The 24,693-nt window shown below is 27.7% G+C and overlaps 1 protein-coding gene across 1 annotated transcript in view; it reads right to left on the reverse strand.

The window, feature by feature from the left end:
- Cht7 (chitinase 7) overlaps window positions 1-24,493 on the reverse strand; it is a 130,342-nt gene extending 105,849 nt beyond the window's left edge. Inside the window, exons 1-2 of the mRNA XM_088273549.1 lie at window positions 24,229-24,493; window positions 24,004-24,134 (exon numbers count right to left, since the gene is read on the reverse strand). Coding sequence (XP_088129675.1) covers window positions 24,004-24,012 — 9 coding nt within the window. The 5' untranslated portion in view covers window positions 24,013-24,134; window positions 24,229-24,493. The remainder of the gene's footprint in view (window positions 1-24,003; window positions 24,135-24,228) is intronic.
- Between the last annotated feature and the right edge of the window lie 200 nt (window positions 24,494-24,693).

Genomic DNA, 24,693 nt, shown 5'->3' on the forward strand with positions numbered 1-24,693 from the left:
ACAGTCAAATTAAAGAAATTCACAGAAGGACAAAACTTCACCCTGCCAATTAAGATAAAGATTTTAATAATTTAATAACAAAAAAATGTTACTATAATGTCCCCTTTTATTGTATTTGTACATGTGTTTTAATTTATATATATTTTTGGCTAAAATATATTATTTTCTTTAGATTTTCAATAGCTTTATTCCTTAACAGTGATTTCCATTTCAGTTATTTCACGAGTAACCATTCGTTATTCATTGAGAATCTGAAGGCACTTCTCCACAAAATGAATCATAAACACGTCCTATGCCTCTTCAAAAGGCGACAATGCTTCTCAGTGACAAATTACATGTTTTCATAGCTATTACAGATCAGTGTAAGAGTGAAAGCTAAAATTGAATACAAATTACCTTTTTTTCATTTACAAAGGCAAACAGAAAACTTTCTTTTAAATAAACAATTCGTTATTTGTACAATTTTTACCGCAATCATTTGCATTGCACGCTCGTCTGCGGTTCTTCTTAGCGAGATGAGCGAAGGTAATAAAATGCTAGTAGTGCTTACTAATTTACGAGATATTAATCTCTAGCTATGTATAGTTAACAGGTTTTAGAGTATACTAATCTGTGTGATCTCAACTGTAATTCGGTTACGAAATTCAAACTCAGTGAATAAATTATGATGTACTTCCTAAAAAAGGACATTTTCCATTTTACAACCAAAAATCAAAATTTATATCATCAATCAAATTTCTGTAAGGTTGTCTAGTACAAATAACTAATGGACACCGTACCTTGTATAAATCTCATATTTTTAATTGATAAAATGTGTGTAATGTTATTAAATATGTAAATGGTTTATTTTTATCATTTGTTTCATATTAACACGATACTTCCTCCCAACATGAAATCATTTTTTTCGTTAGTTAGGTGTAACGACGATGCTTATACATATATAGTATATCGAGTGACTATTTTTTTCATACAAATTTACCCTTCCACTTTAGGATTATTCATAACAAGATTTTCATTGTAATTTTATTACTCAAAATATTGTAAAAACTAGTCCGTACACAGTAAAATAATATTTTCAGGCGTCTGCTAGTATGTAAAATAATTTTTAGTAGTAAATGTAGTGACCCTAGAATGTCAAATAATGTCAATCATAGGATGAATGTTACACAGTCTGAACAACGATCTCTTAAAGTAGCCAATGATAGATCGTTATGCTTGTAAATGCTAAGACTTCGATTTTCCCTCTTCAAAGGATTTGTTCATCAGGTATCATCGAGATAATCAATATAAAAAAGATATGTTGATTATTGTTAACATGTACTGCGATATATCAAATTGATTATTAATTTTAAAATATAAATAGTTTTTTAAAAAAATAATTAAAAAATCTTTTTTTTTCAATGACTTTCTCAAAGTTTATTTTTTGTATCTATTACGTATACATATTTTTTTCCGGTAATAAAAAATTCTAGATTTTTTTTTATAATTTGAATTCCACGTTTTGTAGATCAAATTTATGTCTTATTTTTAAATGGTAGAATATTACCATGAAAATATAATAATTAAAGTAAAGTTATTACTAATGATGATAAATCGATAATAATAAACATTAAATCGATACTATTTATTCGTCATACATAATTTGCTAATTGTATAAACATCCGGTACTTCCCACGAATCAAAACTGCATTAGTGACTTTCTTCGGCCCTACAAGACCTTTCACGACCATAGAAAGTGTGGAAAGTCTAACGTCGGCCATCATATATATATCAGATAACTTCTGTATAATATTATAGTAACTTTGTATATTTAATAATAAGAAACGTCAGCAATATGATTTTTCTACATATTTTTTATGCTGATGAACTACTACGAAAAAAAGTAATAAAGTAAAAGCTGTCAAAGGTCTTACATTCAATTTAAAGGAACCAATTTTGAATCAAAAAGATCCAAATTTATATGTTATATTACAGGGTAGTACTTTACATAACATAAAGTAGTACGCGTTTGGTTTTCGTGCATAACGTTTAATTTGTTAATATTAATTTGATATTACCAAGGAGTGATGTACTAGAATAGCAGCACTTATCACTTTGTTTTCGTGAGATAAATGATTAAACTAACACAACATCGATTCAACCTGACCGATTGATTCAATGACCTATACATGTTAGAATGCTTGTAAGACTAGAATGACAAAAATAAATATATTTTTATTAAATTAGAGAAAAATGGCTAGCTACCGTTTCTTTGGCTTAATGCCAAAACCGCCAATCAATAAGTCATTTCATTCTGAATATTATTTTATCTTATGCAATACAAAATATACTTTTTTCACAATAAATTAATTTTTAATAAAAAAATTAGATTTTGAAAATATTGACTTTCTTGAAACCTGCAAATTTTTTTCCCAACCAGTCTCAGAACAAAACACATGTCATTGGTACCTAATGACTGTGCGAATGGTGTATCATTACACGCTGAATACATGTTTAGCTTACAGGCCAAACAGCGTATTTCCTATTGTCATATGACACAGGATGGAAAGTCGATGATTACGCTGAGAACTGACTTGAACAGGGTTCCACGACACGGTGCGGCGTGACAGCTACTCTCTGTCGTGATGTTGCATTGTGTGACTCTATGCATCATTAATTTGATATCGAATCAAATTAATTGAAAGATTATCTTAAAGTAGTGAAAGCACTTGCTCAAATTTGAAAAACACGAAGAGCAGATGTTCATCTTAGGGTCTTCAAAATTTATTTGTGAATTATTATTTATGTCCATTTATTGTTACTTATATCTGAAGACCATAATTTTAATAAATCAACGGGTATAGAAGTTCTAAATGTAAATAAAACTGGTCATTGTTTAAATAATCAAGAAAAATTAGAAAAAAGTAAAGAAATCAATAAAGACTTACCCATAATAAATAACCAACTAAATTTGACTTCGAATTCACCTTTGAAAATATTCCCATTGTGATTCATTTGCCGTCTGTTTCTCTTTTAAAAATTTTATTTTTATACGAATGTCAAATCGTAAAATAGTATTTTTATAGACCCGACGATGGAAGTTTTTTTCTAAACTGGTAGTAAACCTTATACTTTATAAGTGTTTACAAAAGTGGTATTGCACAAAGAAAACAATAGATGATAAGAAGAGCGCTTTAATACCATACCACAAAGTAATCAATGCTTTTATATACAAAATATGTTATTTATGTATTTAAAAGAATATATTCCATGGCTCGAATGCTGAGTGATTTATTCTTATAGCTCTGACTAAAATATAGTGTGCATTAAATAAATAAATTAATGAGTAATAAATTTTAAATTGCTTACATACTTATTTATTTAACGTTTAAAATATTAACATATTTATTAAACAGATCTAAAGGAATGTAACATTAATTTATTTCAAATTATCAACTGGCGTCAACAATAGCACTAACAACATCGTATCGTCAGATAATAAGAAAATTATGATAATTCTAGGAAGGCTCACTTCACTAATGCGACATAATTTGTCTGGCTGATGGTGGAATATCGTGCTGAAATATTGCTTAACTTAACGTCAACGATTTCTGAGACAAAACAACTTTTCTACACCCAGACATATTATAATAATAATTTCATTTAGAAAATATAATATTCCGCTTAGTACTTACATAATGTTCCACGTGATGTAGTAAAAATACTTTAAATATATTTTCTGTAAATTAAAAAGTAAATTTCTAAGTAATATCGGTAAATACATTTGATTATCTGTACATTGTATATCGCTTAAAATGTTATAAGATTTATAATGCGTTTAATTAAATATCACCAAATTGGATTTGTGACGTTGTTTTCATAAATAAGTGTTGTTTCCTTAGCCAGTTTAAAAAGCAAGATAAAAAAATCAAGCTAAACAAAAGGAATATTATAAAAAGTTAAAGTTAAATATTGACAAAATTCATGTGGTTTATTTTTTAAAAAAACCTTTCGATTTTTTTTTTAATTTGTTACATTTCATATTTTATGTTTTCATATTACAAAAATACTTTTTGAGCAGAACTATCAGGGGTTCCTGATCCGATTTTTTTTCTATTATTATCTACTCAACGTATTTCTTAAACTTGGTTTTTATTTAACTAAAAGTTAAATTAAAATATAAATGTTATATCAGTCATAAAATATATATATTTTTAATTATATTCAAGAATATTTACAAAAAAAAATTCAAAAGAAAACAATTTTAATGCGGTTTATTTTTTAAAAAAACTTCGAAATTTTTTAATTTTTTTTTTATATTTCATATTTTATGTTTTCATATTACAAAAATACTTTTTGAGCAAAACTATCAGGGGTTCCTGATCCGATTTTTTTTCAATTATTATCTACTCAACGTATTTCTTAAACTTGGTTTTTATTTAACTAAAAGTTAAATTAAAATATGAATGTTATATCAGTCATAAAATATATTTTATTTATAATTTTATTCAAGAATATTTTCAAAAAAAATTCAAAAGAAAATAATTGATTTTAGAGAACTTTAATTGTAATTGAAATATTGTGCTTCTTCTTATTTTGTGTAAACAACGCGAAACGGAAGTGTAAGTAACTGTTTGATAAGTTCATCTTTCAGGAAACATTTAAGTAAATGTCACATAAAGTCACGACAGGAAATATCTGAGAGTTCAGTAAGCGGTGGCGGTGGTTAAATTTTAACTTTCGTTTCGAATCTCCCGTATTGAGAAACAATAATTTCATTTTCATAATAACAACAAAGAAAAAGAACTTTAATGTTATTATGTCTTCTCTACTTGAGTTTTCTCGTTTGTTCCGGCTTTTCTTTAAAAAAACTTCTAATCTTGAACGTAATCTAAGCGAAAATCTGTTTCATTTATTTTACTGAAAAAATACTTGATGGAAAGATATTTGTGTACGTGATTAGTTGTATTTTCTCTTTTTTTGCCTTTAAACATGCTTCTTACCTTATGTTTTTTACATGCCTTTTTACTGTACCTTTTATTATTTTATATTTTTCTCTGTGCGTTCTTGTTCGTTAATTTCTCATCAGTTTTTCAATCTTGTAAATATAAATCCTTAAAAATGTCAAATGTCCCAAAATGAGAAATGTAAATTACTCATTGGGAATATTTAAATATCATACATTTATGTTTTTTAAATATTCCCAATGAATATTTAAGTAACATATTTAAATAAATACATGTAATTTTTTTATAAAATCATATAAGGTACACGAAGATATTATAATGGGCTTCATAAAAATATATCATGTTTTGTGTTTCGATATTTTACGAAGGAACAAAGCTAAATTCTCCCACAGATTTGATTTTTTTATCCCGTATTTGATGTAACATTATATTACGAGTTGTGGTTAAATAGGGTAGCATGTTCATAACCATAAGTACCACGAAGCACCTTCCACAATTTTCATCCAGTCTCTCCTACAGCCGCCTACGGCTTGTATTACGTTACGAAATCTTGTTAGTTAACTACTTGCAGATTTATTTATTAATTACGGTCAAAGGTTGCGCACGTTCTGAATCGTGATTTTGAAAAAATCCTACACCAACCTCATTCCTTCCTCGTGCGAAATCCTGAAATGCCAAATGGCGTGAAAGTAAACGAATTTATTAAAAACACATTTCTCTCACTCAGCTGCACGTAACAAATTTTTTCTTACTCTCACGTATAACATCAAAGAATTTGTTATTATAGCATACCTACATGTTTGATGCATACACAAATTTGTAAATATATATACATAGTGACACATCACATATACGCAACATATATGTATAAATATTGTATTGTGTATATGTATACACATCACACATACACAACAATAGCACAAAATTTAAGTCTTTCTTTTCAAATATTCTGTCGCTGATGCATTCAGGAGGAGGATCTCATCCACGTTCTCTCCATTTGCTCTGAGACTGTACTCTGACTATTTAAACAATGTTATAAATATTTACTGACCACATTTTAATATTGTAGAATAAAATGATAGTTAAAATATAAAAAAAAAATATTTGCTTGTTTAAGATTACAATCAATTTTATTTATGGAACACGACTTGTTTCGATAACTACAGATGTTCTCATTAAAAGGTTATTAATATATTATTTTGAGAAATAAAAAAACTTTGTTTTTTGATCCACTTACATTTTTATTAACAACCAACTAGTTTCGGCAACAACCTGTTGCCCTCTTCAGGGTTTATTTTATGACTCATATGAGTCATAAAATAAACCCTGAAGAATGCAACAGGTTGTTGCCGAAACTAGTTGGTTGTTAATAAAATGTGAGTGGATCAAAAAACAAAGTTTGTTTTTTATTTCTCAATACAATATATCACTGAGATCCTCAAAGTTAATGCTTTCAATATTAAAAAAAGGTAATGAATACATAATTTTTTTTCAATTGTTGATGAGAGTATTTGTAGTTCTCGAAACTAATCAAAAAGGGAAAACGAAAGAGGTCTTACACGAAGGTTCTACTTTTATTTTTAACATCATTATTTTTTTTTGTTTCTAATAAATAAATTGAATTGAATGTTTTGCAAATAAAATCTATATTATATCACGATGATAGTGGATAAACATTATACAATAACACTACTTCATACTACCCCTTGTACCTTCATGATTTAGGTTAAATTATTTTGCATTGAATCTTTAATATAATTATTTTATTTCATTAAGTATCATTTGAGCATACTTTTCTTTAATTGAGCATACAATTTTCATATGTAATCACTTAAAAAATTCATGAGAGTTTTTATTTAGCTTAGTATTTAGCTGCGCACGTGTGTACAGCATTATAAAGCCATACGAGTTTATCAAAATGGTAAGTCTAAATACGTTATATACTAGCACAAGACCTTTCTGATGGTATTTGCTTGTAAATGTTCGTAAGTCATTAGTTGCTCGCCACTGTTACAAATGATACAAAACGTGACAAGTAAAGAATTATTATAAGTAACCGAAGAAGATAAGTAATAAATTTTGCGTAACTAGTAAGATGATAATAGATATTAAGAAGTAAATTGCTTTTCCTGTAACATAAGTAAATAGATACCCAGTCTACAATGTTGCGCAATTGTTTGCACAAGAGAAGGTAATATAGAAATGGATTTCTCATATTTGTGATGCTAGCTCAAGCTTAACTAAAATAGAGAGCCATTGAATTGAACACTCTTCAGAATACGTATGAGTAATGTCTTGTTGTTTATGTTTTTTGCAAAATTAATGACTATTTTAAGAAGTTCACTGATCTTTGGAGTTCTTACACTTAATGGCATTTGAGTTCTCATGTTATATATTACGAGAAATCTTTTGTGCTTAAAATGGCATAAAATATCATCACAACTCTTGGAATAGATATTATTTATTTTCTTATACACATCTAAAATATACTTATCTCTTATATTGTATATCCATACAACAACAAAATAATGTTAGTTTTCCAAAATGTTATATCTCATATTATATAAATATTATTATTATAATATTATATAAATATTATATAATTTTGACACAGCGTTGCATTCAAATATTATATACCCGTGACAAATAAAAAACATGCTGTTTTAACATATTTCATGACCGACTTGTTGTTTTATTTCAAATCCTGCTATATTTTTCTAAAATAATTTTTTTTTATGGCATTCTTCAAAACAGACTTGCTAATATAATTCTTGAGATAACAAATTAGGCGAAACATCAATCACTTAGGAATAATAGGAGATAAATCAACTAGTTCATTATCACCATCAGAAACCAGTGTACCAATCTGCTGTAACAATGGGCACGATCCAGTCACTTATAACGAGGGATATCTAAATAGTTTTAAAAAAGTTTGAAAAAAATGTTTCATCGATTTCTGTAAAATATATCAAATGGAAGTGTATAATAAATAAATTTAAGAAATGGAAATATATGAGCAAGTAGAAATTATATTTAAAAATCTATTTAATTGAGGTTTATTTGGACATAAACTGTTATTTATGTATATTTATTTAAATGTTGCATACCAAAACATGAATATTCGTATTCAGCAAACAAGTAGGATCAATTCAATTTATTTTCTGGCCCCTATCTCACTCCAAGTGGATATATGGTGCTTCATAGGGAAGGTGTTAACGCGATCATTAAAAATATGATGGTGTTATTACCCCTGCCTTTCATTTTTTTTAAATCATGGAGTGAAATTTGATAGTATTCGTATAAGTTATACAAGCTCTCGCGAAAATAAACGAGTCTCTTGACGGAAAATAATAGTACATTCTGTTTTCCTTCTATTTCCTTTCGCTAAAAGCAGTTTTGTTCTTCACCGTAATCTAGTTTTTTTTATGTTTTGCATTGACTTTTCTTGGTAAAACCGCATTTCAAAAAAAAAAATTAAAAAAAATTACCTTTTCCACTTTCAACCTGCAAATAGACACTTTTTTTCACTTTTCCGCTTTTAAAACGTGGAAAATGCTTTAATGTTGATGTTATTGTAAAATCTCATTCTAACTATATCTGGATTTTTTAATAGATTCCAGAAGACTTTGCCATCATTTAAATAACGATCGATCAGAAAAATAACAAAAAATAATCATCAAACGTTTATGACGCATGCTGAAAGAGGGAAAAAATGTACAGATATGGTGAACTATGTAAACTATATTTTAAAATATTTTTTTTTTTTACAAATCGGTGTAACTTTCTTAATGCTCCTCGTAAAGATTGGATTATGGGCAAGCGTTTGGCCTTGCTTTCTGAATACCTAGTAACTGCAAAAAATATGTATTAGGTTAAATATACCTAGATACATAACATTGAATGCAAGAGGGATGAAAATAAGCAACCCTAATTCAGAATATATATGTTTTTTGCTTTTTTTACTTCTGGCTTATCTCACTAAGTTAATGCATTGTAAAATAAAGTTTTGAAATACTTACGAAAAAAATCTAAGTAGGTCTCTTTGTATGCATTACTCTACTACTGTGCCTATAGAGTATTAGACAAACACTTCATGAATAATAATTAAATTCTAATCCATGTATGCTTTGTCCTCATGTGTTGTGCTACTTACTACTTCACCAGCATACTTCTACCTTGACCCTTGGTATAGCATTAGATTATGGTGATACCCTCGGTACACCATATGGGACTTAATTCTTTTCAAATTGATGATAAAGTAAATACGTGAACTTTGTCAAATAGGTAGGATTTTGATGAGTAACTTAAACAAAATAACCTGAGAAATTGAACTTTGAATGCTCATATTTACAAAACGTGTAAAAATTAAATTGGTATACAAAAACGAGATAAAATGGATCCTTATTCCTTATATCCGACTGAAATCTTTAACATAATGATATTTTCTAGTAAAATACAGTTGCTAACGACAGATGTATTTAAGACTTTAAGTGAACGTATCTTTTGAAGATGATATCTAATTAAGTATACTAAAATTTTCAAAGGATCTTAGTTTCTGTATTTACCTGGTAGAGATTTTTGTTTATTTTTATGACCTTTGTATTAAAAATAGTGTATGGCCGTATCTATTACTATGTAAAGTCTATGATACAAACGACAAAATGACATTGACATAACAGGTTGCTTTAATTTAGTGGTAAAATTATGAACCCAATATTTTACACTCCATGTAATTTTTGTGAATTTTGCACTTTTTTGTTTAAATCTCTGAAATTAATTTTATCAAACAAAATTTGCAAGTTTAATTGGGACATGTATTCTTGCAATCTATAAGGAAATAAGGGCAATATAAAGGATAAAACTGTGTCCATTTTATTTGCAAAAAAAAGCACAACCAAAACCATTACCATATTAGTTGTCGTCATCATATTTTTTTTTTAAATCGTTCCAAATAATTATCATAACGCACAAATAAATTTTCTTCATAAGTTTCAAAAGGGAAAGTAATGAAATTGTTTGTCAATAGACAAGTAAATGTTTATATTCAACACTGTTCAGAAAACCAAAACACTTATTTTGTATTTAAATCAATACAAATCGGGTTTTCTCAAAATTACAAGAATCGTAAGCACCAAATTTGACACCCTCTATTACGCACCATAACTGTTACCGCGACGTTTACGTACCCTGCTGATGCATTATGTATTGTAAGCGGGAACTGACGCCTGCAAAAACTTAAATTCACTAGCTTTAACAGCAATGCAATCAAGTTTCCAAAACCATGCATATACGTCATGATGCAATAGGTTACAATAAAATGAAACTAGCAATTAATATTTGTGATTTTTATATACACAAAGAGAATCATAAATATCCTCTTGTGTATGGAGTGTGTTATATCCGCAACAGGAAGACATCAAAGTCGTCAAATCACGATAAAAATATCGTCGAAACATTTCAGGAAGCCGTCGCTAATTGCAATATTGAATAAAATACACGCACATACAATAATTATTAAACTAATTAACCTTTTGTTTTTCTAATGAATGGCTCGCACCGCAACGAGTTATTAATTAAATTACACGTGTTTCCGTACGACTAATTAAATATTTTATCATCAATCAATTTAACAAAGTAAATTGTGATGTGTATTTTATGGTGAAATGACAAGAAATCTGGGAAAATTTAATGATAATGATCAGAAATAACGGTCAATTGTTAATTTTAGTTACTTTAGAAAGATGTTGTTTTTTTAATACTTTTTTGTTGTTGTTTTTTTTTTGCATTTACGCAGTTTTAAATTATTTATTTATCATATGGAGAGAAAAAAATTTAGAAAATTGATTAATAACGTTAATAAATAAAATGAAACACTTTTATCGTATTTTTTCTTCTACCAATGTAGATTTTTTATGCTATATTTAAGGTGGAGAAAGCTGCAGGTAGTTTTTTTTTCTTAAAAAATATAGTTGTTAAACAAAATAAAAATAAAATATAATTTTTTATTACCAATATTCATTTCTCAGGATATTGAAAAAAATCACTACATTTAATTACCATAACTTAACAAAAAGGAAAACTAATTAAATTGTTTGTTAGAAATAGGCCCTCCAAAATACATATTTTTTCTACATGAAATTTAAAAAATAAATACATTTCATGAAAACATTTTTTTCGTAAAACAACTCCTTTAAATTGTTGTTATTAGAGTATATCTAGGGACTTTTATGTTTCACGTGTATGTATTTACTTATTTTGAAAATACGACAAAATTTAGCCTATTATTCCATAAGAAAATTGAAAGAATGCGTTTTTATGCAATGTTTGGATACGTGATCCGCTTCCAGAAATATCGATTACAGATTAAATCTCGACACATTTTCAGAAATGGTGCGAGATACAATACATTGAAAAAGTGCCAAGATCTTAACGGATTGTAGAGAGAAAGTAGGCTAGATGCTTCAACGGTTGCCTAGATAACATTATGAATGCACATATTGACTACGTCACGTTTCTTCTGCAATGCACTTGTTTATTTCGATGCAGATGGAAAGGTAAAAAAAATCCCTATACTGAAATTGTAAACAAACCAAAAAAGATTTTGGCAACGTTATGATGAATCTTCATTGTCTTGTATGGGTAATGTGTAAGTATAAAGCTATTTTAACTAATATTATATACAACATTTTGAGTGTGTCCAAATGCTTGTTCACAAAATCTGGATTATCTCCAATTACAGGAGTTATTTTCATATTATTTTTTGACATCTCATCAAAGATGAAGAAGAATATGGAAGTCTGGGCATTTAGGGGGCTTACGACCGTCATAGGCTGGTTTAAGTGATCACTTTACACACGTGTAACATTCACCAATTCTACCCATTATTGACAACCACACTACTCAAATTCTTGGAAGTTCTATATATATGAACCAATTTAGAAACCTTGTTCATGAATCACTAGAACTTCACTAGAGACATCTATTGGTGAGATGTAAAGAAGTTTTTATTAAGCAGAAACTAAAATATAAGAGTTTCTGCTTAATAAAAAGCTTCTTTACATCTCACCAATAGATGTCTCTAGTGAAGTTCTAGTGATTCATAAACAAGGTTTCTAAATTGGTTCATATATATAGAACTTCCAAGAATTTGAGTAGTGTGGTTGTCAATAATGGGTAGAATTGGTGAATGTTACACGTGTGTAAAGTGATCACTTAAACCAGCCTATGACGGTCGTAAGCCCCGTAAATGCCCAGACTTCCATATTCTTCTTCATCTTTGATGAGATGTCAAAAAATAATATAATATTATATACTTTGTCTGTTTGTTTTTAATGTTTCAAACTCTGACTAGACCGATGTGATAGTTAAATTCTATCCAAAATAGCCTTTACCGTAGGCAAACCAACTAACGGTATATATATATCTGAGGTGCTTGTTACCATATAAACTTTTTTATGAAAATTATTTCTGCTATAGTATATACAAATTCGTCAATTTCATACTTTGTGTAAGCCCGTTATTTAAAATAAGTTTCAAATTATAAGAGACTATACTCAAACACAGAAATTCCGACTTTATTTAAGTAGCTGAAGATGATAAATATCCTTTAATTTCACTGAAAACTTATCTCATGTTCATTTCTGCATTAAAAAATAAAATAAATATTTTGTATTAAAAAATGACTTTTCCGTAAAATAGTATGGCTTGATATTGTAGCTTCTACGAATTTACTTAAAAAACTTACACTGTGTAAGAATCTATCTAGAACTAAGTAAGAATCGTGAAACAATAATATAGAATGTAAGTAGTTTTTTATTTTTATTTTGTGCTATATGTTTTTCTAATTCCCAAATGAGAAAGAAACTAATTAAAACTACACAGTCAGGATTGCGAAATTTATTTGATCATACAAATGTGTTCTGCCAATTTCATACACCTTTCCAAGCCATTATTCTTAAGAGGTTTTAATTGGACAAGACAAAACATAGATAATTTTCTACATAAAAGGTTGCATAAAAGTTGTTTGCAATGACAAAAGTATAACCTTTCAAGAAATTAGTTTTAGAGAGCACTTAAATTTTCATGGTTATTTAAATATACGTACGAACTTGACGTTTATCAACATTTACTTACAACTCACTTCAGCAATTTGATTCAACAATTATAAGTATTTAAACATAATATTTACGAAGTGCAATTTTAAATATTTATCACGCAAAAAAGTATATCCGCTGAGAAACCTGCTGTTAAATAATAAAAGACCGGAACACAATATAAATACCACTGGAAATATACTTCAAATAGTGTTTCAAGTACACATTTTATTGACTGCGAGAAAATATATAAAATATGTATTTTTCTAACCCCTATCCAGTGGTTCACAATGCATTGCACTGGATCAACCCAGTGATAATATATGTACTTGATTGTTAAATATATCAAGGCAAGGTAATAAGTCTACCCTCTATATTCTTAAGTCTAGAAGTGAAATACGAGTATATTTGTTAGAATACAGAAAACTTTTCTTTGGAGGACTCTTACCTGTTCATCTTGCACAAGGTTTTAAGAGTGTGGGTTTTCTACATCGAATATCTCTTAGCTATCGTTGTCATCTTCCTGTTCCAACTTAATTTTCCTCTTTTATTTTCTACTATATCCTTCACCATGTGCTTTTTCGCTTTATTTTTATGTTACGCAAATACGTTTGATCGATATTTAAAAAGAAGTATTTTTTGGTTAATCTTCTCATTGTACATAGAGAACCGAATCTGATCAATATGGTTATTAATTTTGACTTTTATTTGACATTAATTATTTATTTACTATTTATCAATTTGACTTAAATTAATTTGACTTTATCATTAATTTTATGGGCAAGATGTTTTGAGCAAATTTTAATGAAATATATTTTGTAACATACAGATGGTGTAAGTAAAGGAACTCAGTATCTTACTACTATATGTCAAACAAAAAAATAAAGGCACAGAAGAATGGCAGAATCTGCTAGGGTATTTGAGGTTGCAAACAAATAAACATAACATAAACCTTACATATCTAAACCATAAAAAATGCCTAAAATAATATTCTTGGCAGTTCAAAATTACTTTGTTAGCGCTCTTATTTTTACAGCTTCGTTTGTACAAAATACGAAAAATTAATAATATTTATTTCAATAAAGTAATATCTTTATATATTGTAAATAAAAATGAGTCAATGATAAGTTATTAATAAATCGAGAGGGGTCAACGGCCATTTGGTTTAAGTCAAGCAGTGACCGCGAGAAAAAGGTTAACTAGTCTATGCATAAAAAATATTTTGAAACACTTCCCCAAGCGATTGTGACACATAAGAACTCCGTTTCTGGTTTCATTTACTGTCGGGAGTTGCAAAATTAACAAGAGCTAATATGTATATAATAACGTTGTGTATTGCTTTTACGTACTTAAGTATCAATACAATGACCGCATGAGAAATTTAAGTAATAATAAGTAATAATAAGTAAGACTACAATATTTCTACGTCGTTTTGCATGTCAGTTATTCTATAATATTTAATAAAATATTTATCAATAAATAAAATATTTAACAGTAAAATAAATTTTGATTTGAGGGAATTATATTTTGGAGAAAAATATTGTTTTCTGCCATATACAAAACATAAATCGAACCATTTATATCTAGGATTGCAAAATACAGTTTTCTCAGAGATTTTAATTCAACATTAGTTCTTTACCATACGAAATACATTATTTCTAAATTGTATCCAAAATTAATGATTCATAGATCACAGTATCGAAGCAGTGTTATCTTGGACGTTAAATACACTAAAGAAAGGTGATGAGTCCTGCGCTTTAGGCAGCAGATTAGGCTAATATTAAACATATTAAATTAATTAAATAGTGGCCATAAGAACAATTATTTTGCAATAATAAATACTGAAGGAGCACACCCAAGCAGTTTAATATCTGATTATTATTTCTTAAAAAAAAATCTTTGTATGAGGACTGTATTATCTTATTTTGTTAAGAACTGTTTGAAAAAAGCTACGAAATGAAAACATACTATAACGTTTTATTTCTCTCAATAGAGCAAAAGCAATTACAGCTTCGAGGATAAGTACATATTTAGAACAAAGCAGTACCTATTCGAATAGTTTGCTGCCTACATCTGATTGTGTTTAGATTTATAAAGGATTAAATTATGGGAGCAAGGCTTTTGGACTTCAAGGATAACGTTAAATTGAACTAGTTTTTTTTAAACTAAAAAGGCTTACTAATGAATACCTGTAAAACATTATGAGGAATATGGGTACACATACATGTAATTAACCTTTAATAAGAAAACGTTATTACGTTACTCTTATGTTACATACACACTAAATATTACATTTAGTGTGTAGATTAGTTCATTGCTTTACGCGTATGTAATAAAAGAAATACATTTATGGATATACATATATATATATATATATATATATATATATATATATATATATATATATATATATATATATATATATATATATATATATATATATATACATATATATATATATATATATATGTTTATATATATATAAATATATATATATATATATATATATATATATATATATATATATATATATATATATATATATATATATATATATATATATATATATATATATATATATATATATATATATATATAAATATATTTATATATATATAAACATATATATATATATATATGTATATATATATATATATATATATATATATATATATATATATATATATATATATATATATATATATATATATATATATATCTATATATATATATATATATATCTATATATATATATATATATATATATATATATATATATATATATATATATATATATATATATAATATATATATATATATATATATATATATATATATATATATATATATATATATATATATATATATTTATATATATACATATATAAAATAATAAAAATAAAACCCTTATCCGCACCCCAATGGTGCATAGGGCACTGCGTCATATAAACGCAGTGTTATATTGATCGTTTACACATGAAGGAAAGGTGATCAGCCCTCCGCTTCAGGTACCATTCCAGGGTAATATTGAATAAATATGACAGTGAAAAAATCACTAATATTTATTTTACCCCCCTTGGGAATCGAACCCGGGACCTCCAGAACGGTAGCCGAGCGTGCTGACCATTACACTACGGAGGCGGACATATATATATATATAAATATATAAAAATATATTTAAATATTTATATATATTTATATATATATATAGATATATATATATATATATATATATATATATATATATATATATATATATATATATATATATATATATATATATATATATATATATATATATATATTTGTGCAATTTGATGTAATAAAACATTAAAGTTTGTTTACGGCAATATTTGTTTAATGTACCTACTTGTCGCTATTCATGTCTTGAATTTCAAATTGAAACTTATTCAAGGGTTATAAACGAGTATTATTATTACCTGCAGGTATAATTATGTACACTGAGAGAAAGTTTTATAAATAAATTCATAACATAATGTGTCTTAAGATTCTACTATCTTTCATGAAGTTGATACGTTTCGATATCAAATTCAGATAATTAAATTACATATTTATACACTAACCTCTGTACCTCAACCAGACATCGCTTCTTTGTAACTAGATTTGAAGGGAAACTCATACATTATGTATGTGTGATATTAAATTTTAACTCGGATTTGCTTTCAGATACAATGTAAGTTAATATATTATTTTAAATAAATTTCTTAATGTTTTTTTTTGGTTTCAAGAAGTATTCTATTAAAAAAATTATATAGGTTTTAAAGAGTTATTTTTTACATAATAACTAACAACCTACGCATATATAAATACAAGTCAAAAACAAGATGTTGTTAGATGTTATAAAAGTATGCCAAATTTAGAATGCATACCGAGGTGCAGATTCAAATCTAGACACAGATCTTGACTAAACTTTACTAAAACCCGTGGGTTCAAGGCTTCGAAATTTCGATTACATTTTAAATATATTTATTATACAATAAAATACATTTTTAATACGAGTAATTTATGTAGGAATGCTTATGATATTATATAAAGAATCATATTCTTAATACTGACCAGATCGAGCCACGCGTTGCTGTAGCTACTAAGCTTAGTATTGTTTAATAAAAAATTAATAAAAAATATATACACAATTCTGATAAATTTATGTATAAATTTACAATGCTTGTTGAGCAAGGCAAATATTACTAATCTATGAAACAACAATGCAATCGGAAACATTGAAAATGTCTAATAACAGCAGTTGTCAAGAAACGCGCTGTCCGCTATGAGCAATGTTGTATGTGTGTTCAACAGATGGCGCAGACTTAGTGTTTTTTTTTTAATCATGGTTACTGGTTTGGTGTTTATAAAAACGCGGATTTATTCCAATGCAACGCTGTGTTTAAATTTTAAAGTAATATGTGAATGTAAAACTAAAGGAAATTTAAGGTTTCGAACAAACGAACAGTTATGTTTTTAATTTCATAGATTTGTTGAGAAAATATTTTTTTTTATTTGAATGGAAATTTTGAATAGTACAATACATGATTTTATCATACCTCATCCCATAGTCAGCTAGTTACCTTCAAAACAATTAACCATTTTTAATTCAGCTCTCACTCGAGTTTACAAAACCTTCGCAGGGTACTGGACAGGAAGTATTTTCCAAAGCCTTCGTTAAGTACAATATCGCTGTAATATAAGGCAAGGTGAAGATCATATTACCGAACCAAAAATGTTACACATTATTCTTATTTCTTTTAAATAACACTAGTAATCCATCTATCTATTAACGGCGTATTTCTGAATAAAATAGAAGAAACACGTGTTTTACATACTATTTAATTACCAATAAAGTATTTGAAATGTTAATAATTAATATTAATTTTATAAACAAAAAGATTTAAAAAATATTTGGGGGAACATTTGTTCTCATGAAGCTTAAAAAGTGGAGTATTTTTAAACAATATTCAACAACTTGAACCTTCTTATACGAAATGCTATTTATTTTCTACTTATATTTATTGAAAATAATGGCTTCTTCATTACATATCTCTTATTATTTCAATCTGCCCTACAATAATATATTTTGTTAAGTCGTTAACATCACGTTGCACGAAATGACCCGAAATTTTTTCTGTTCTATTCTTAATTATCGTTAAAGTGCTTCTTCTTTCCATAACTTTTTGAAACACCTGTTTATTGGGCATTCTTTATTCCCATTTTTTGTATTGCATTTTACTACAACATCACTGAAATAGTGTGGTAAACAATTCCTTTTTGTGGCGCACATAATTATCTCTAAATGTCTCGGTAATAGGACAATTTCCTTAAGCAAATCACAAAAAAAACTTGAACGCTGCCGTATTTCAAGGACGAACTATTCATTTTTTAGGTCGCCGTGAGCTACGCAAGCATTTTTTTTTAAATTGTCGCTTTTGTTAAATAATAAACTGTTATCAGATGGCCGAAACTTGAACGCGTTTGATGTCTATCGCAATTTCCGTATGAATTCTAACACAGCCACCATATTGAATTGTGAAATGATACAATTACAGTTTTACGACTTTGCTTAGATTCTATTAAAATATGTGTACCTACTATTATCGACTGGTGCTAGAAACATAAAACAAAGTTAGCAAGTTTATAGAATAACTCTTACGTGTCTTACGCGCCATTTCGCATAAAATATAAATAAATTACAAAATATGTTTTGTACATTTAGTGAAAAGTATTCTGTTTTGTTATTATAAGTAAATAATTCTGACTGTAAATAAGATAAGTGCATTATTTAAATGCAATCATTCGTTTTTTTTCGAATATAAAGCCTTAACTCAGAAAGCTACTTATATATGTATCAAACAAAAATATAGACCGCTCTTTGTACCTGTATACTACCATTAAACAGTTAAAATCTGATTTCTCTATTAGTTTTAGATACATGAGTCTACGCCGACGGTAATTTGCTTAAGAATATAAGGATTTTTTTTTTAAACTAGGTTATACATTAACAGGATTTGTGGGTACGCTTATTACTGGGCTTATTCGTAGTCGTTACTTACATAAGTATAATAGACTATTTTTAGACCAAATATATTACAAGTTTTATATTTTTTGCTATCCCTCTTTTTTAAATTGACCAAAAGGGGCATTTTCAAACATCTTGAAAACTGAGGAATGAGTTACATTCAGTCATATTAAGTCTAAAACAAAAATCAAATAAAGCTTAGCTAGTCGTATCAAATAAAGAAAATTGTGTTGCCATATTTATTTTGGTAATCATCTTATGTTTTTTTTAAACAAAATAATTTCCAGCAGACAATTTTTTTAAGGTTGAAAATGGTTTGTACATTATTTTTCAACCCGACTTATTTCGTGGATTTTAAATGAATACATCAAGGCTCACTTTAAGATAACCGTAATTACTTAATATGGGTATGAAGACTTCATTTGCTACAACCACTTTTCTGCAACATACAGTTCTTAATAAGATTGTATGTCTTTTACAAGAATAAGACTCGACTATTTCCTGGGTGACTGTTGAAACACTAGTTATTCAGGATATGAACGACATGTTAAATCTAGGAAGCGTTTTGGTTTTAACAAGTTTCATATGTACCTTTTTTTATTTTAACGTTTAACAGCTTTATTTCTACTGAAATAATATTGTAAAGTTGTGATAAATTGTTTTCACTTAAAAATTGTAAATTTGAAATGTGTAAGAACAATTGTAAATTTATAATGTGTACCAAAAATAAATAAATTGAATTATATAACAGGTTTATTTTTTAATACAAACACTTATATTTAAATGTTACTTAATTTTATTTAAATCACAGTGACCTTTTACCAACAAATATTATTAAATTATTTTGAGACAACTTAAAATAGGAAAGTTGTTTGATGATAGTTAATATTTACACTCAATAAAATAAATTGAACGATCTAAATTTTATAGTACACAATTAATACAATAATTCTATGCGTGCCATTACACATTTGACAGTCCATAAACCATACGGATTTTCGGAGATTTCGAGAATTGAACAATTTTATTATTCGATAAATCATTATAATAATAATGAAAATATGAGAATAAAAAAAACACATACACAAGAAAACCAAAGGGTCGTACAGATTGTTGATGAGAACATCTTTAATTCTTAAAACTATTCGTGTTTACAATTACAACTGAAAAGTGTTCTTAAACCAATGTTTAGTTTTAATATAAGAGTTTCTGCTTAATAAAAAGCTTCTTTACATCTCACCAATAGATGTCTCTAGTGAAGTTCTAGTGATTCATGAACAAGGTTTCTAAATTGGTTCATATATATAGAACTTCCAAGAATTTGAGTAGTGTGGTTGTCAATAATGGGTAGAATTGGTGAATGTTACACGTGTGTAAAGTGATCACTTAAACCAGCCTATGACGGTCGTAAGCCCCGTAAATGCCCAGACTTCCATATTCTTCTTCATCTTTGATGATATGTCAAAAAATAATATTTAATTTTCATATGTAAATCATCATGTTATTTCACAAAATTATTCCATTCTCTTAAAAATTGTCGTCTACGACTCCAAGGTTTTAACTCCTTTTAGTTTTTGTAAGTTTCGCCAACCTTTATGTTGATATTTATAAAAAAAAATATCCACAAAAAAATCTGCTAATACGAGAAAAAATCGAAGCAAGACACCTGTTTAATTACAATGATTAAAGAAAACACTTGTTTTTTACCACGTGAGTTTTATTATAGACTACATGTTTCAGAAGTTAAACTTCCATCATTCAGGTCTGTATAATAACATAATAACTCAAGTGGTAAAAAACAAGTGTTTTCTTTAATCATTATACAGACTTGAATGATGGAAGTTTAACTTCTGAAACATGTAGTCTACAATAAAACTCAAGTGGTAAAAAACAAGTGTTTTCTTCAATCATTGTTTATAATTTGGCGCACTCACGTATGATACAACTGGTCTAATCGGAACATTATCGGAGTTATTATACAGACCTGAATGATGGAAGTTTAACTTCTGAAACATGTAGTCTATAATAAAACTCAAGTGGTAAAAAACAAGTGTTTTCTTTAATCATTGTAACATGTCTTACCACAAAGTTAATGCCGAAACAATAAATAAAATACCTGTTAATTACATCAAAAAGGTTTTTTATTCACAGTTATGAAATTACTGTTAATTTTTATTCAATTTAATTTTTATTCACAATCAAGTTAATTTTTATTCACTGTAATTACATTTTACTGCAAATGGGCATAAATGAGACTATAAACTACATAATTTGATATTTTATGGTTTTTATCAGAATAATCATATCTAAAATACTTTCATTACAATCCCGTTAAACAGGAAAAACGGGCAGTGCTAAAATAAATAGATATTCCAAATACAATTTCTAAATTTTATAATAAGTCAGCAATGGTGTGAAATAGAAAGCTTAGTATTTATTTCAATTTCAATATCAATCATTAGAGCCACTCATATTTTGCATGGAATACATGTTTGCCAAAAGTATCTTACATTTATTTATATTAGTAAAGAATTAAAAGCAGGTACATAAAAAGTCATAAACATAATCATACTATTTTTACGATATATGTATTTACAAATTTTTGCAAATACATATATCGTAAAAACACTACAAATTGTTTTGTTGATTGTCTTTAAAAATTATGTCAAAAGTAACGAACATTTTTGCATTTTTTAAAACATTTTTACGGAATAACGGAATTTACTAGGCAATACGGTCATTTAAAAAAAATAAGGGCCTAATAAAAGTGGTAAAAATTGACCACATATTTTTGTTTGGACTTTTTGTGACAAGGTTAAACTTTTAACAGGTTTTGTGAATTCGAGCAAACATGCATTAAATTTTTAGCCTTGGATGTTTGATTTATAGACTTTTAAGTTATGGTTTTTTATGAACCTTCAAGCTCTATTGTTAAAGTCACATTTTGTTAATTATTTTGTTAATAACCCGCTGGAACATTCACATTTAAAATTTTCAGTTACACTTATTTTTTTAAATAACATTATGTCTCTTTAATTTCATAGTTTTGATGATATATTTTATTGCAAGTCATTTGGGTATTTAAAACATGTTAATTTGATGTTTATTCAAATAAAATAAAAATTATAAAAATTCACGAAAGAGAAATTTAATTGAATCTGTTGCTATGGGAACTATTTCAATGTGATTTAATTATATTTATCTCTTATGTGTGGATCTTTTTAATTGATCGTTATACATATTTCGTACATCATTTTAAGTATTCATAAAGTCAAAATTACAATTTGACCCAGATAATGTAAATAATAATGACATATTGTACATTGATATAAAATGAATATGAAATAAATCGACACTCTAATATGGAACTTTCTCATACAAAACTGGATATGTATAACAGTTCAATTGAAACCAAGAAATGCCTTTTTTGTAAATGCAAATCCGACTCTTTTTTCAGCAACAATTTATCTTTTAAAATAAAAATAGTTTAAAAAAACTACATTTGAAAGTCTCACGCGTTACATTAGGCTTTTACGTTGAATCGTTTTTTTCTCTCATTTAAATAAATTATTATGTAACTATAACATTACGCTTTTAAATGATTTTTATAAAACTTAAAGAAACAGCTTTTTTTATCTTCAAACAGTCTCTTTTTTACATTTATTTATTAATTTAAACGACACACATTATTTTCGGCTTTATCTAAAAATAAAGTTGGATGCGGCCACGTCAATTGATTTTTATCGACAACTTGATTATAAATGTAATGTTATCGTAAAGAAAATGTCTAGTGTATGAATCCTTGTATAATATAAAGTAATTGAGTATTCACGCGTAGTCTGTCGAGTGAAACCAATATTTAATAACATACTGTTATTCCTAGTGTTTCAAATATATTTCATTCCGACCACGTTTACTGAGGCGATGCTAAACGGTCGTCGAAAGCGAAATTATCAACGTCAAAACCGGCATAGATTTCACTCGATAATGTGTCTAAGGACACTCGCCACAAACACTAAATTATCGTGCAGCCACAGCGCCATGTAGACGGCTCTGTCAAAGTAACTTTCTGACCAGCTCCCGCGAATTCGAACTCATGGTCAACCTGTTCATAATTTGAGAATTTTTTAACATTTTCGTATTGTGAAACTGTTGTTTCGTATTGACGAGGAATATCGCACTTAATTATGTAAATATGACCATAGAATCTCGTAATCTAGAGAAAATAATGTGATTTTCTATTTGGCTGTTTAAAAATATCTACTTAAACATTATATTATTTTTTTTCAAATTTCATTAATATTCTTGAAAAATTAAGAATTAGTATGTTTTGGAGAAAAAACGCTGTAAAGTGTTATCCTTGTGATATCATAGACTATTTTTTCGGATAAGTTAAAGTTACATTATTTTTAATCTTACAATTGATTATGAATAGTAACGATCAACTTAATCATTAAAATTAGAGCCCATGTACAAATATGAGTTTAAAAATGGAGGTATGAATAAAGATTGATTGATTCATTTCACGTAAATTATTAACTTGTGATTATAATCATATAAAAAAGATTTTGTGTTTTTTGTATTAAATTAAAAAATATAATAAAAGTTTTCATGAATAAGATGAGGAAGACGAAGATGAGGTTTATTATATTCAATTACTACAAACAATGTTTAATAATCCAACACTGAGTTTTATCACGCGTTCTACTTTCATTCCGCACGCTAAAACTTTTTTATTATGAATAAAAACATCTCGTAGAGCGCAAAAAGTGAAAATACTGAATATTTAAAAAGAAACACGGAGGTAAAAGTTTCTCTATCCAAAATTCTAGCGAATATATTAATAATAATATTCACATATTATTTTGATAGCCGGCCGAAAGTTGTAAAGAAACGTGATGGAATTTCAAATTGCATTAAAAAAAATTCTTACCATTTTCATGAAGAACTCCGGGTGCGTCACAATGTCTCAAAATTTCAACTCTAGTAGCTTAACGCTATCAAAAGTCTGGTCCGTCACAATTAACACTTGACCGAATGTTTATACTTTAAAATCAATTATATCTGAAACAAAAACACGTCAAGTGTAAAAAAAAGTCTATTGGAATTGTAAAAAAAAAACACAGAAATAGAAATCACGAATCTATGGGAAACTTACGAGAAAAAAAGAGATAACACTTATGGCAGACACTTATGCTGTAAAAACACACTAAAAGTTGCGTTTAGTAAACGCGGTGGAATGGTTTTCTCTTCGGCCCAGCAAGAACCGTCGAATCGAAACGGCACGGTACCAAGTGGCGCGCCGACTACCAAACAACTGAATCGTCGATACTTGGCTTAACTTTCTTAAGTCCAAACGCCGCCAAGAGTTGGAGGTGGTAAGTGGTAGCACGTTCGGCAGCACCTCGGAACCACTGTCGACTGTCTGCAGGAAGCCGCCGCTTCCACAGTCCACAACTGCAGCGACGCAGAAGTGGAAAACAGGGTGAACGTACTGAGTTTTTCCTCGACAATGCTATCATATAACCTGACGAGATTTCTTTTGCAACTCAAATGGCAATAAGTAAGCCAGGGGGCTTTTTTCCATGAAAAGATAACTGTTTGATTTTGTCGATTGTGTGTA

The sequence above is a fragment of the Brachycentrus maculatus genome, unplaced genomic scaffold (assembly GCF_059751285.1).
Source record: "Brachycentrus maculatus isolate JH-2025_06_01 unplaced genomic scaffold, ASM5975128v1 h1tg000589l, whole genome shotgun sequence".
Lineage (NCBI taxonomy): Eukaryota > Metazoa > Arthropoda > Insecta > Trichoptera > Brachycentridae > Brachycentrus > Brachycentrus maculatus.